The 15,720-nt window shown below is 43.5% G+C and overlaps 1 protein-coding gene across 3 annotated transcripts in view; it reads right to left on the reverse strand.

Annotated features, from left to right (window-relative positions):
* The window catches only part of zswim6 (zinc finger, SWIM-type containing 6), a 36,794-nt gene that overhangs the window by 7,860 nt on the left and 13,214 nt on the right, over window positions 1–15,720 (reverse strand). Inside the window, exons 2-8 of one of the 3 annotated variants that reach the window (XM_070924518.1) lie at window positions 6,165–6,521; window positions 4,723–4,871; window positions 4,463–4,613; window positions 2,241–2,420; window positions 1,297–1,473; window positions 1,053–1,199; window positions 156–302 (exon numbers count right to left, since the gene is read on the reverse strand). In XM_070924518.1, coding sequence (XP_070780619.1) covers window positions 156–302; window positions 1,053–1,199; window positions 1,297–1,473; window positions 2,241–2,420; window positions 4,463–4,613; window positions 4,723–4,871; window positions 6,165–6,521 — 1,308 coding nt within the window. Of the gene's footprint in view, window positions 1–113; window positions 303–1,052; window positions 1,200–1,296; window positions 1,474–2,240; window positions 2,421–4,462; window positions 4,614–4,722; window positions 4,872–6,164; window positions 6,522–15,720 lie in introns of all 3 variants that reach the window. The other 2 variants (XM_070924519.1, XM_070924517.1) reach the window with 2 other exon arrangements.

Below are 15,720 nucleotides of genomic sequence, written 5' to 3' on the forward strand. Positions count from 1 at the left end.
CCTCAGCTTTACCTGGTGACCCTTTGGAGGGGCCTTTAAGTACTTTTTGCTGACAATACTTATGTACTTTTACATAAGTAGAATTTTGAATGTTTGTAATGGAGTATTTTTACACTGTTGTACTAGTGCTTTTACTTGAGTACTTGTCTTTGTACCTGAGAAGTCGAGCAGGACTGCGGCTACGTCCTCGCTGCCCCGCCCCGTCTCCATGAGGGTGCTGAACAGGGTGCCGATGGGGTCCAGAGGGTGGCCCACCCAACCCTCCAGGTTGGTGACTGATGTTATGCCTTTATGGAGCAGCTCTGCAGTAACACACACACACACACACACACACACACACACACACAGTTAATACTCCTTGTTGTTACTATCAGGGTTTCAGCTGTATATAACAATAATTCTCTTTAATATAATTAATCAATTAACGTGACCTGGACCCAGATTAAGCGGCAGAAAATTGATGGATAAATGAACCAATTAAAAAATAATTAATTCACTTAAGTTTTTGCTAGAAATCGACCCCAGCCCATTCAGATTGAATCAGCAGTGGTGGTGTTTGCTGCAGGTCTGATGGTGTTGACTAGAACCCCACAAACTGGGATTTATTTGCTATTTTCCTAAAAACAACCAACATCTTAAGGAGGTACTTTCATGACAGAAAGCAGCCGTTTTAAGCTGTAAATTTATCTAACTTTTCTTTTTGTAGCTGGCAGACGTGTTCAGGATGAAATCATCAATATATGTTAGGTATGTTTATAGCCCATTGTTACATGTTTTGACTTATTGGCTTCTCATTCTCAGTGACGGAATACTGAAGTTTTTTCTATGGAGTTTTCAATGTAAAATGAAAAACAATGAGCAAAATTATGCTTTTCCAGAGGCACAAAATCTTTGTTTACAAAATGTATGCTTTTCACTTTTAATCAGCCTTAAAATGTTTTATGAGCCCAAATATATAAAGAAGAAGAAGAAAAGATTTAATAAGAACTGATAGCAAAATAAGAAAATGTGAAAATATGCACTGAACAACAGACTGAAGGAGGATAACTGACCTTTTTTGTGAGTGCGGAAGAACTCCAGCTGTTTCTGCTGTTGCCTCCGCAGCGTGTTGACTATCGCGATGGCCAATCTGAGTGCTTCCTTGGGGTAACCATGTGACCTGAGGGCGTCCACTCGGGCACAAGCGGTCGGGACGTGCTCTGCGGGGACAAGAAAATATTCAGATTTCTCCCTCTGTTTCTTCTTATTAATTAAATTTGTCCCCCCTCTGAACCTCACGTGTCCCTGCTCTCTCACCGTGCCACAGGGGCCACCCTCGGGCGTCGAAGAGGGAGCTGTCGAGGTTGCCGTGGTAACAGTAGTTGGTGTAGTGGTCCTCGGTGATGATGTGCTGCAGGTGGGGGTCCTGCCAGTGCAGGTCGCAGGCCTCGATCGCTCGCGTGAACACCGTCCGGTGAGGCCGGGTCAGTGAATCTGTGAGAGACGAACACAAAGCGTCATGCTACACTTTCCAAAGATAGCATCATCTCCGTCCATCACCATTAAACATCCATGCATTTGCTCGGAAATCAAAGAATAAAGACGCTCCTTGTAAGTCCTGAACTTGCTTGAGAATTGTCATGTTTTTAAGATTTCTTCAGTATGAAAGTAATCCAGAGAAAGTTGTCTGTACATCCATGTTTACACTGCAAACAGGAGCTGTTAATAGCTAATTCGGCTAAAACATAAACAAGTATAAGCTAAATTTTGGCTCAGACTGACACACTCTTCTTGGGGGCCGACTTTGAAAACCCCTGTTGTAGCAGGATTTAAAAAAACGTCGATAACACAACAAATGCAGGGCCATTACGGACAAAACAGCAGCAGTAATAGCGGCGCCTGTCTTCTCATTCGAAACAGTTTTATTACCACCTGATAGAAACGTTCATGTGTCTATATTTTCTCTGATTTAGTGGAAAAAGCTGCAGGACCTCAACTGTGTTATTAGGCTCATTCTATTAGCCACACTAAAAAGGTAATAAGGCTTGCAGGCGCACTGAGATTGAAGAAAGGAGACTTGATTAAAAGAGAGGGGGGAGGGGGGAGAACGAAGACTTAACAGTGTTAATACAGGAGGAGGAGGAGGAGGAGGAAGAGGAGATGCTGCAGGAGAGAAGAGAAAGAGAAAAGATGCTTTTCAGGATTTGGAAATAAAGAAAGAAGGGAGGCGACATCTCTTCCACAGCCGGGTGTCATCTCACCTGGGTTGCCAGGAGGGCCCTGGGGCAGAGCGTTGGTCAGATTGGTCAGCTCGCTGCCATGGTTACCGTCCTCCAAGGGGCAGACGTCCACGCTGTTCCACCTGCGAAGCTGTCGAAGCCAGAAACCCTTCTGCTCGGGTTTATAGTGGGGGTTCAGCACAATGCACATCCACAGGGCGCCTGCACACACATTTACATCCAGAGATATAAACACACACTGTGCTCTCTCACCCTGCAGCAAAACACTCTTATTAACGATTATCTTCATGTGTGTCTATAAATAAATCAGAAAAAAAGTGAAAAATGTCCATCACAATGTCCAAAACCCCAAAACATTCATTTTACTATAATGTGAGCACCAAATCATCACGTTTGAGAAGCTGGAACCATAAAATGTTTTGTGTTTTTGCTTGAAAATTGATAAAATAGTTGAGGATTAATTTTCTGTATCAATTAATCGACTGATGGATTTGTGACACGGGTAAGCCCCCAGCCAGCTGAGATGAAACACAGTCAACACTGTGTAGAGAAAAGAAGGCTTTTGGCAGCTTATTGAAAACATAAAAGCGTTTAATTCATGATTGTTGGTGCTGAAGTTTAACAGAAATATTACTTTTGAGATGGAAAACAAGTTGCTAATAAATTTTACTAGTGATATTAATCCCAACAATGGTCTCAATGGCTAAACATTATAAATATCTGTCTGAACACAAATATTCATTCATTAGATTATATTTAGGTCTATTAAAAAGAAGTCTGTCTCCAACTAATGATCATTTTTATTATTGATTCATTTGCAGTTTATTTTCTTGGTTTATAAAATGTCAGAAAACAGTTCGAGTCCAAGGTGACGTCTTTTTGTCCGACCGTGACAGACGACAAAATGAAACAGGAGAAGAAAAGAGAGGAAGTGAAGTGAGGAAAAAAAAGGGGAAGACAGGGAGGAGAGGGAAGAAGGGGGAAGTGAATGCGGGAGGGAGGGAGGGAGGCTGGGGATGGGGGGAGGGGACAGGAGGAGAGAGGCTTTATCCTCCTCTCTTTGTTAGGGCCGCTTCAAGGACAACAACGAAGGGGGGGGAAACAGAGCGCCGACAAGCGTGATGTCAGACGTGAGTGACGAAATGCAGAGCAAAAATCTACAACACCGTGGGGGGGGGGGTTATTGGGTAAAGAAAAACAAAAGCAGAGGGGGGAGAAGGTGGGAGAGGAGAAACCTGACCTACAGGCTGCCGTCATTTACATGTTGCAGCAGAGCCCGACTTATTTTCCAGTGATTTTGAACACTTTCCATCGCAAGCAAATGAGCAGAAGTCATTTGTTCAGCTGCTGTTTTATCGGCTACCTGCAGTCTGAAGACGGAGAGAGCAAAGGTGCTTCTGCACCGCCGCGGTCGTATCTGTGAAACGCTAACGCCGCGAAACAGAACAGGTGCATTTATATTTATATATGTATATATTTATATATTTATATATTTATTTGTTCTGCTCTGCTGGTGATTTTAAAGAGTTTCCTGAAGATTTACAGCCACATGAAGTGTTTAAATTAGGGCTGCAACTAACAATCATGTTCATTGTTCATTCATTTATTTGATCTCAATCAATTCATTGTTTGGCAACCTGTCGCTGTCTGAGAGCACCTTCAGAATTCATCCTGAGAGGAACGTGAGTATCTGCACCAAAATCCATAGAAATCCATCCAATATTAGTTTAAATATTTCACTTAAAACCAAACCAGTTCATGCTGAAGTGCTTTAAATATAAAGCTCAATATTATCAAAACAAAGTGAAGCAAAAGGGTCTCAATTAAAGCCACGTGCTGAATAATAATTAATATATAATTATCAGTGGATGGGGGGAGGTTTGAAAACAGCAGGATGGGGATTAATCCTGTATTTCATGAAGACTGCGATCTTCGGGAAGACGGATTAATTAAAGCATTGCTGCCTTTAATAGATGAACTCCTTGTTACACGAAAATGAAAACGTGCTTTTGTTTTGCTGCATGCTTCCAGGTTTACATTCATGATCTTCTATCTTTATCTAACTGCGGTTATTTAAGGACACGGTGAATGCTGAATGAGGCATTGTTTACTTTGACGTGATATATAGAATAGATGATTTCAGTTAAAGTCGACTGTAGTGATGCAGATGTGTACTGTAGTGATGCAGATGTGTACTGTAGTGATGCAGATGTGTATGCAGCTGTAATGAGATCTCACAGTACCGAGTTCGTCCCACAGCTGCCTGTACTTGTCAGTCATGGTGGTTCCCTGTTGCCTCCACAGCGCCAGTCTGGGGTCGCCCATGAACTGCTCTGTGATCAGCGTTAACATGCGAGCTCCGTTGGAGTCCCTCATCTTCAGCATCTCCCTCACCTGCAGAGACATGGGAGGGGGAGGGGGAGGGGGGGGCATTGCAGGTAAATGTCGCCGTACAAGCCGCCGCAGAGCGATAACGATGTTCTGTTGGAACTGATGCTGTCACCTTGCTGAACAGTAAGTTGAGCTGCTTTCCCGAGCCATGGTACCCGCCCTGGGAGAGAAAGAGCTTGACCTGTTCCTGAACCTGCTCCTCGTCCAGATGCCAGCAGTTCTCATCGTCCACGCTGGCGCCCGCCGTCGGATCTGGAGCTCCTGCACCGGGACGACAACGGAAACCACGGAGTTGAAATAGTTGACATTATTAGATTATAATTATTTATGTGTTTAGCTGATTTTAACTACTTGACAGGTAGCTTTGAATTTCCCTCCGGGGATCAATAAAGTCTTATCTTTACCTATAATAATACATCATAATGTATTTGTTGATTATATTTTGTATTAATAATCTGAATCTGGCAATCAAATAAATGTAGTGCAGTAAAAAGTACAATATTTCCCTCTGAAATGTAGTAGAGTAGAAGTATAAAGTAGCAGAAAATATTATTATTACCTTAAAATTGTACTTAAGTGCAGCACTTGGCTGACAGACGTTTAAACAGAAAGCTGTTGTTTCTGGGAGGAGCAGACGTGAATATTCCTGCGTCAGCATATATTTCACCTTTTGCATTAATGCATTAATGCAGTGCTGGTTAAGCTTAAACACTGATCAATACCACAGACTCTGCAAAGTCTGCAACAATAATGAAGAATACATCCTCATGTTCAACACAGAGACTCAGAGAACATGAAGCCAAACTGCAATACAATCCAAAGTGCACAGCCACCAAGTACCTGCAAGTATTTACATGTATACAGTCATTAAACTACTGTTAGATAAAAGATTTAAAAAAACTGTGTACATGTACACAAAGTGGAATATTTCATGTACTGTAACACAAAGTGCTTCAGATTACCACAAACAGGCAAAGCAGCAAAATTTCCACAACAAAACATCTAACAAAGTAGTACCAAATATCCAGAACTAACGGAGTGTGTCACAAAACACTACAAGTGATGATACTACACTGTGCAGGTGTACCTAATAAAGTGGACACTGAGTGTTTATATAAACAGATAAATAATTATTTGAGTGATTTTCAGGATATAATGTTAAACACACTGCGACCTTAATGTTTCTGTAACGTCCAAAACAGCAACACATAAACACAACAAGACTCCTCACAAACTTTTCCCCACTTCATGCATTCCTGCAGTGCGTTCAACTCAGACATGGCCTGATTTAAGTGTGTGTGTGTGTGTGTGTGTGGGTGTGTGTTTCCCTCCTGTCCTCCTAAACAGCTTGTTTTTCCTGAGTCGTCTCTCAGGACTGCAGCCTCCAGCTGGACCTCCACTGGAGCGAGATGGAGGACATCTAACACAAGTGCTTTGGTGCTTGTGCGTGCTTGTTGGTGCTTTTTTTACTGGATGCATGTTAAAAGGGGGACTTCAGCCCGTTCTTCCACTTAAATCACAAATAACCACCCTTATTTCAGGCCCCGAACTCACCGTGAACCTGGTTGATCTCGGAGTTCTGCGACAGTATCTCATCCGCCAGTTTCTGAGCCGTCGGCAGCACCTCGGTGTGATGCACTGTGATCAGGTACTGAACGAACTTCTGCAGCTGATCTCTGTTCATTTGGAAAAGAGTCTCTGAGATGGGCAGGCGCAGCTTGACCTGCTCGGGCTTCCGTACTCTGTACAGCGAGAGCGCCACCACGTGTGCGCAGTAGAAGATGTCCTTGTTGCCGCAGCTGCAGGTTACTGCGGTGATCTTGCAGCGGTCGAAGCTGACGCTCACGTTGCAGACGAGCTCGGGCTCCGAGGACGTGGCCGGTTCCCTTACTGTGCCGCTGAGGTGAAACCCTGCAGAGAAAACAAGGAAATATTTACTGTTAATCATCTGCACTTAATGAGTAGCTACACTGTGTAGCTCTCCTTAAAAACAAAGAAATAAAAACACTTAACTTCAACCTACATTAACTGATTTTTAGCCTGACGTGTTAGCGCTTCTTAAGTTGATACGGAGCATCAATATTAGCATCAATGGAAGCAATATTATCTCTCTTTTAGCTCTGTTTACTCTCTACCAACTCCTGAGGGAAATTCACCAGCTAGCCTCTAACTGTGTCTTGTTTGCTGCTGAGCAGGTAGCGTACGGTGGGTTTAAACAGCTTTTCCTCTGAAAATGGCTGCCTGCTGAGGCTGAAAACGTCACAATGAGAGCGCTGAGAGTGAATCAAAACCCAAACAACGAGTTGAAAGTTGCTAAAACTCTCTGTAGGGCTGCGAAGGTGGGTGAATAAAAATACCGGCGCATGAACTACTTTTCTACCTTTGCATCTCTTTCTGTGCGAACTTTCAACTCTCGAGTAAACATCAAAACCAGGAATGTGGTCCAACCTAACTCAGGGCCGCTCAGGGAAAGTGCTGGCAGGAAGAGGAAAGTAGAAGAAAGACACAAGGAGAAAGACAGATGAGTGAAAGGGCAGAGAGGAAAGTGCACAGACTCAAATATTCTCATTTCCTTTTCATTTCCCTTCCACAACACCTCCAGTGCTTACCTCCACCCCATGACGGGATCATTTCACCACAGGCAGAGAGACCTGCTATTGTGCGGCGACCCTATGGCCTCTCTCAAGCTAAAACCTATACGTCTCCGTGTGAGTAAACGGAGACGGAGAGGCAGATTTCAACGTGGACGTGACCTTAATCTCATTCTTGAACATACCTCTCCATGCTTAGGTATTTGAGTCTCTGACAGGAAAATAAACCCTGATGCAAATGCTTTATAATCTATACCACACATGACCGGGCAAGAGAGCTGACATTTTCCACTTCAACAAAAACCCATGACTCATATAGATTTGAAAACACAGCAGCTGCTCATGGGAGCTGCAGTGGGTTTAAGTATTGAGATGGACATGTGTTAGCAAGAGATGACTAAGCAACAAATACTTTATGATAAGATTCTCCTGCAATGACGAGACGTAGAGATTGTGAGCGTGTTACCAGTATGTGTCTGACTGGGTTAGTGGGTTACCACAGATAACAGATGCTGTCAGATGCCAACAGTGAGTGTTTATCATCTGTGTGAATTAGTGAAGGTCTGTGCTGATTCAGTTTCGCTGCATGTTGTTCTTTAAATCTAAAATAAGTACTCGAGTAAATGAACTGACGTGTACTCCGCCTCACACGCCGAGACACACAACCAGAGCTGCATGATGTACCTGTTGCATCATGTTGTCGTGCAGACTGAGAGACTGTGAGGCCGATGACGGGTTGGGGTCCAACACGTAACCCCCCCCCCCCCCCCCCCATAAAACAGTGAATTGTTGTTGTTACACTTTTGTCAATGATTAAACAAACAAGACATAACATGTTAATTTGTGCAGGTTGACGGACTTTGTTACCTTTGGTGGCCGTTTAACCCCTGTTTTATGCTAGTTTTGAAGCTAAGCTAACTGGCTGCTAGTTCTGGCTACATATTTACTGTGGAGACATGACAGAGTCTAAAACAGCTGTTTATTTTAAATGTGGTGGCAGTAACACAGCGGCGAAGCTAACATTAGCCACCGTAAGCTCCTAGTAGTACAAGTGTTTTGAATTAAGCATTTCATTGTTCAATAATTCAACTTTTGATTGTAAGAGGAATAATGTGTTGTTTGCTCCACTTCCAGAGACCTTTGTTGCATGTCTAACCCCAAGTCTCTCACTATATTTCCCGTCTATAACTACACTCCACTATTAAACATCTTAGCTAGCATTGTAGCTAACATTTCCTACATCTAAAAGAAGTGAAATCCGTGACACCAGACAGAGCTGCACACTGTGGGCCACCAGTGCACACTTCAGCAGTATACCGTAGCTGAAATGCGTCTCTCGTGTTACGCAGGTCTGACTAACAGCTCAGTGTGTGCGCAAAATACTATCAGTGCTATTCACCCTGGAACGTTAGCTGGGACATTTTGATTTCCCCTCTCAAATGTTCTCATACATGTGACACACACCACAGAGCTGACACATATCACCCCTGCTGGGTGGAAGAACGCTGTAAACAGAGTAGGTGTTTGTCTGCATATGTGGTGGAGCTGTGTGATACAGAGCTGAGCAAAACCAAAAGAATATCTGAGAGCGAAACCTGCGCGATGGTTTTCTATTGCCCGTCTTGGGAACCGAAAGGCAGAACTTTGTTTAGGAAGATAAAAACAGATTTTTGTAAACAGGGATGACGCGCAAAGATCGAGTTGTTCACATATGAAACATTACGTCTTTATCGGGATAAACTAGCAGTTCTTTTCACTGTGCAGTTCATTTTAAAGTACTTTATAATGAGGTAATCTTTTGTTTTTGTGTATATGTGCGACCGGAAGATGTATGTTCTGTAAAATAGTGGTGTTGTGTAATCTCATGTGCGATAGGCCACACGTTTGGCATGACACAGAAAAAAAAACTAAACTTATAGAAACAGAGCTGTCAGTTGTTGCTGCTGCTGCTTTCCCTGTTGAGCAGACGCACACACTGGATCACACCTCACACCACCACAAGTCCACATCCTGTCTGTTAAATACAAACACACACAGAAAAAAAAAAGTGTGGCGCTCTCCGTTACGCAGCCCTGCCCCAGTCATGCCTGGCCCACAGCTGAACTACTGACGTAACAGAAAGAGAGAGAGAGTGACTCGAGGAGGAGGAGGAGGAGGAGGAGGAGGAGGAGGAGATCGCTGCGCTGCTGGAAAAATCGGTATGCCCTCAGCTGAGTGTGTGTGCACATGCAGGAGTGTATGCTTGGCGGCGAGCCAAAGCCCTGAGCTCAGCATTCTGTAATGCACTTCCTCTCCCCGTGTCTGCGCTTCACAGCTTGCATAATACAGCTCCGCGCACTGCATAGCAACCAAACTTAACTCCTTCACCCCCAACGCAGCGTAGTATCAGGGTTTCTGAAAGTTATATTCAAGACTTTTTAAAGCCACACAGAAAGCAATTTCGATAAAAGCGCTACGACAACCAGCAGGGACGGCGAGGCCCAGAGTGATTCATTATTTTGTCACATCTCTTCAGTGCGTCCGAGCGGTGGATAACAGTAATTCCTAATGGTATAATTAGCTCAACATCTGGGGAAATATTTTCCACGAGTTAGATGAGAAGATTGATACCACTCTCTGGAGCCAGGAGGTCGTTAGCTTAGCATAAAGACTGGAGCAGGGAACAGCTAGCCTGGCAGGAAGTCACTGCACCCGGCCAAGAAATAGTCAGACACATATCCCCCCGTAAAAAAATATATAACTTGTTTTTTTTGTACAGATTAATCAAACGAGATATAACATGTTGATTAGTGAGAGGAGACAGAGCCAGGCTAGCTGCCCCGTCCCCTTGTTTCCAGTCTTTGTGCTAAGCTAAGCAGGACATTCATGGATGGATCAAACAAAAGTGTTTGCTAAAAGTTCTCTCTTGCCCATAAGACAATGAGCTAGCTGTATGTAGCTAGCAGTAGTGCTACAGGTCACTTTTAGTTTGTAGGTATATGTCATGAAAACATATCAGATTTGTAAATTGAATTTATTTTTTTAATAACTTCTGAGGCCTTTTTTAAAGAAACTACATTCAGTGTCTGTTCAGACCGTCAGAGACCTGCAGAGACCCTGAATACACTCGCCTGGAAACCGAGGTTTAACACTTAACTCCCAATTAAGCCCGAGGTAGTCGACTTAAGCCGTCTCTATAGGATTCAGAGAGGAGGGTGTCTCTATGAGGAGGGGGAAAGGGGGGAGGGGGGGGGTGTCTTTGTGGTTGAAAACAAGGCCAGGACATTAGCCTGTGAAAGAGCAGTAGCTCAGCTCCCAACAGAGTTCGGCCTAAGGAGACCTTCATGCCAGAGGCTGTGAGCAACATCGCCCAGTGAAACTGTGGCTGCAGGGGGTCATTCTCAGCTCTGCAGCCAAAGCCTTCATTTAACACGACCCCCCCCAACTCCATTACACACATGCATACACACCAGTCAACCATTCAGTCGACTCGGCCTCCAAAGCTGGCCAGTCGGGCGTAAGTGAGAGCTTCTCAGTCAAGGTGTGTGTGTGTGTGTGTGTGTGTGTGTGTGTGTGTGTGTGTGTGTGTGTGTGTGTACTTCTGATGACAACAGGGAACCTAATCTCTCACCTGTGGAGATGCAGAGGCACCTCTGGGGCTGTAGGAAGGAGAAGTAAACAACCAATCAATACTTACGGTGTGCTGATTACCATCTGTCCTTTAAGACTGGTTTCAGATCAGCTTCCCAGTGCACTTATATAAGTTTATGGCGTAGTTACTAGTGTAACTGATTACTGTGATTACGGCACAGACACCATTAAAACTAACAAGAATCAGGCTGAAACATTTTTCTGAGCATTGATTGGATCATCCGTCGCTATAGGGATTGATACCAGGTATATAAAAACTCAGTAAGTAGGCTAGCCAGGTAGCCAACTGAATATTCGCTAACTGTTAGCAACCAAAGCTAAGCAAGACAGGCTTTCTCCACATGTTGAAGCAGTGTACATACTGTAAATACTCTGAGAAGTTTGGATGTTTCTCTTTTTAAACCTTTCCAAAACCAAAATAATGTGTTTATCTGCTCTAATGTAAGCTGCAGACGTTAGCATGCGCGGCTAACTGCCCACAGTAATAACCTAACCCAGCTTTACTTCTAAAACAAAGAGTTAGCATATCATTAACTTAGCTAACTACATTATTTTGTGGGGTTATAGTTCACGACTAGCACAACAACTGTGTGTGGAAGCTGGTTCTGGATGCTACAATATCAGGCTAACGCTAACAAACAATAGAGCTTCTAACCTCTGTCTGGCTTGTCAAAGTATGTAAGCTAAGCAGCCGTAAAAAGGGTTATGTTACAACAAAATAATAGACTGATCTTACATTTCTCCCAATCATATTTAAAGCAAAAGGACAAACACGCTCTACACTGCTTCTATATGCCCATGTCTTCTACAGGAACAATAAGCTAGTGAGGATGCTAACCTTTTTGCTAGCTTTAGCCTCCATGTTTAAGCATGGTATCACGAATGTAGCCAATAACTGCTTATTTAAGACCACCATCTAATTTTAAAAACAGGTCAGCTGAAAACACTAAAAAGCCAAACGAAGACGGTCTTTTCAAACAACTCTAGCGCTAATGTTAACTTAATTAGCTAGCTAACTGGCTAATGGTAGACGCTAGAGTGGCAATTCTGCCACTGTTACTGTTGTAAACTGGGGAGGAGTTGTGCTAAAGAAAAGGGGGGTTGAAGTGTGTGTGTGTGTGTGTGTGTGTGTGTGTGTGTGTGTGTGTGTGTGTGTGTGTTGTAAGGAGGATGCACCTCCATGCGAGCTCAAAATGAGGTCAATGAGGATTTCAGTTAACTGGGTCAATCTCTGTCCCTCTTAAGCGATCGCCAACAGCTCCTTACAGTATGAACATACTAATCAATGCTCTCTTTGTATATATGTGTGTGTGTGTGTGTGTGTACTCATAAATATACCTGCCACTAACTATTTAGCCATTTATCTGCTTCTCAGTCTAATAAAATCTCCTGCTTTTGAAACAGACCTCTAGAAAATAGCAAACTGCACTGAAATACTACGAGGAGGACGGAGTCCTTCGCGACCAAGTGGACTGAAATTCCTCAGCTCTGTCAGAAAAACTAGAGGCCGCCTTTACAACACATGAGAAATTGCAAACGGCCTCGTCACTCAGACAAGAAAACGACTCCTCAAAGCGGACGCCGCTGTTTTATGGCGTCCATTTCACCGTCCAATAAAAACGGGGCCTCTGCTGAAATTTGTGTCCAATTGCTGCCATTCAGGCTCCAGCGAGGCCCGTCCGGGCTGTGGTGAGCACCGGGAGGAAACTGGAAACTCTTTGAAAAGAGCCACCGAACACAAACAATGACTCAATCTGCCAGTGAGAGGAGAGAGACGGGCCTGGTAGAAACCTCTCAGAGGGTTTTATCAGAGCAGATAGTGGCGGCAGCACGAGTCAATTACTAAAACAACTATGAAAGCACTCAGAGATGCTACACTCGCCGCATGAAATGTAATTTGAGGACTGTGCAGGCAGGTGTCACATGAGGCAAAGTGGAGACTGTAAATTATAATTATAATGCAAGTCTAGGACTGCATTACACTTTATTTATTTTTGATCAATCTATTGTTTAGTTTCTTGATAATCCAATTAATTGTTTGGTTTATAAAATGTACAAAAATAGTGAAAAAGTATATGAAAATGTGCATATATTGAGTTTACTATCATAGCTAAAGAAAACCAGCATTTTTACTTAAAAAATTACTAAAACTATTATTTAATTATCAAAACAGTCAAATTGCCCGAGAAGATGTATATAAAAAGCTTTATCTTGTGCTGTTGTGAAGTCAGATGTTAACACGTTCATAAAAACAGGAAGATTTACACGTAACTGCCAGTTTATTAGGTACACCTAGCTAACAGTCCTGCAATAAATCCTCCCTTCATGAAGGCCATAATGTTCAGTCTGGAAACTGCTTTTGAGGCGTGTACTGTGAACTGTACTGCGTTATACTGACAGGTGTTTCTATTATTTTGTCCACCCCATGTATCAGTGAGTAGCATGTAACTGTACAAGTGCTGATATCTTACTTAGACTTACATGCTCACTTTGGTTGAGTGGAATATTCAAAATTACAGTGTAATTTGGTGTGATTCAGCTTTCATCGTGGCCAAATTAATCTACTTGGGGGCCCCGGGGCAAAATCAGCTGCTGGGCCCCTATTAACCCCCCCTGTTTTTTTACACTGGACACTACTTTTACACAGACGCTATCTTGTTGACTGTTCTCACAACCAGCAGTGGAAGAAGTATTCAGATACTTCACTGAAGTAAAAGTAGCAGTGCCAGACTCTGAGAATACTCTGAGAATAGAATAACTGAGAAAACAACCACCAGTTCCCGTCGAGCTCCCTGATGGAGGCGGCTCCTCCGTGGAGGATCACGGACAGACAAACATGCAATCTCACCAGCATGTTTACGTCAATGTGTCCTTGCTAAGATAAATAACGGCCATCAGAGGTTTGACAACAAGCTTCTAAAGGGACAGAAGGGGATTTTCTCCCCCCTGTCTTTCCCCATTTAAAAGCATTTGTTTGAGTGCTGTCTGTTCCCGATGTGCTCAGTGAAAGACATTTGTTTAGCCTCTGAGGACCATCAGCAGGCCGGCCACTGCCTCTCCTCTCCAAATGCATTTGTTCCCACTCTTGAGATACAGCGCGATCTCCACAGAGATCCTCGCAGAGCTGCGCTGCTGCTGCTAATGAGCGCAGGAATCCCACGAAGACACAAACGAAATCAAATGAAGGCTTTTAGTGTTTGCTTACATGTCGGCGTGATTGTAGTTTATTAAATGCTGTTTTCCGAGATGTGAGCCGTGGTTGATACAACGGATGTGAATATTCTCTGAATCATGTACATGTTCAACATTTTTGGGACATTTTTGCCCGGGAGATCGATACCCGTCTCATGTTATATCAAACATGAAGCTGAAACCAGGACACAATTAGCTTAGTTTAGCATAAAGACGGGAAATGGGGAGACAGCTAGCCTGGCTCTATCTAGAGGTGAGAAAATCCCTCTACCTGCACTTGAAAAGCTCTCGAAAGTTATGGTTTTGTGCTGGACTCTCTCTTGGCCGGATGCAGCGACTTCCTGCCAGGCTAGCTGTTGCCCCCTGCTTCCAGTCTTTATGCTAAGCTAAGCTAACTACCTCCTCGTTCTAGCTTCATATCTAACTCTCATCTAACTCTTGGCAAGAAAGCAAATATTTCCCAAAATGTTAAACTGTTCCTTTAAAACAGCTACAAGATAGGGCTTCACTGAAGATCATCTTGTGCTGTTAAGTGCCTTTGATTTATCTGGTAGCTTTCACAGGAGGTGAATAAAAAAAGAAAAAAAGATGAAAGTATGCTCACTCCTCTAAATTATTTACATCACGTCTTTGATCACATCAGCTAACATACTGACAAAAATAACCAGAAAGTAAGAGGAAGAAACTACAGCAAAGAAAAGAGGAGAAACTGGATGTGGGAATCAGCAGCACATCAGTGGAGCAGGCCGACAAAAGGCCGACGGGAGGAGAAAACTCTGAAGTCTGTGGGAACACATGCGTTGGGAGACGTCGGGGCTCTGAGTGAAGTTAACTCAGAGTAACCTGAACGTAGCTTCTGCTCCTGTGGGAGCGTGGTGGTGCAACTCCAGCTGTTTCTGCGTTTTGTTTTAGCTTTATGTCACAGCTTCCCTCCACTGGATCAGCTCTCACCGTCTCCTGAGATTACAGTCTCTACTCTGCCACAGTCTCGCTGCGACCAAAGAAAACAGACTCATCTGTGCACTGATGTGAATGGATTGACACATTTTCATCTGCTAGCAGTGGCGGAAGAAGTACTCACGTAAAGGTATCAACATAGCAGTGTAGAAAGACTCTGTTACAAGTAGAAGTCAAGTATTGGCATCAAAATATACTTAAAATCCTTGTCTCAGAATAATGTATATTATATTATCAGATTAGAATGTATTTTGACATTTTCACTGTGATGGATTACGTCTCTCAAGTCTCTGCATTGTAATGAATAGAAACTAGCGGACTTTTTATGTTTAGGATGTGCTGTCTGCGGTAATCTTGTTAATCTTGTCACGTTAACTGGACCTTCAGCGTTGAGACACGCACGAAATAAGAGGCAAGACGGCCGAGAAGAAACCCTGCAGGACACAAGTTCAGTCCAACCTGAAGAGCTGCTCTTCACGAGCTCCAGTGTGACCTTTGACCTCTGAACTGACAACAGTTGCTTCCTTGAGGTCACAAGCAGCCCGACAACCCCAGTGTGTGGTGTGGAGTGGTGGGTGGGTTGTATGAGGGTGTGTGCAGAGGTGAAAGTGCTGTTGCAGTAGCCTGCAGGGAGGATGGCAGATAATTCAAATCATATCCGAGCATCGTCAAACTTGGCACAAAAACTACAACATGCGTCCGTATGTTTTTTTTTGTTGTCTTTTTACATTTTAAAAACA

The sequence above is a fragment of the Enoplosus armatus genome, chromosome 18 (genome assembly GCF_043641665.1).
Source record: "Enoplosus armatus isolate fEnoArm2 chromosome 18, fEnoArm2.hap1, whole genome shotgun sequence".
In the NCBI taxonomy this organism is placed as follows: Eukaryota; Metazoa; Chordata; class Actinopteri; order Centrarchiformes; family Enoplosidae; genus Enoplosus; species Enoplosus armatus.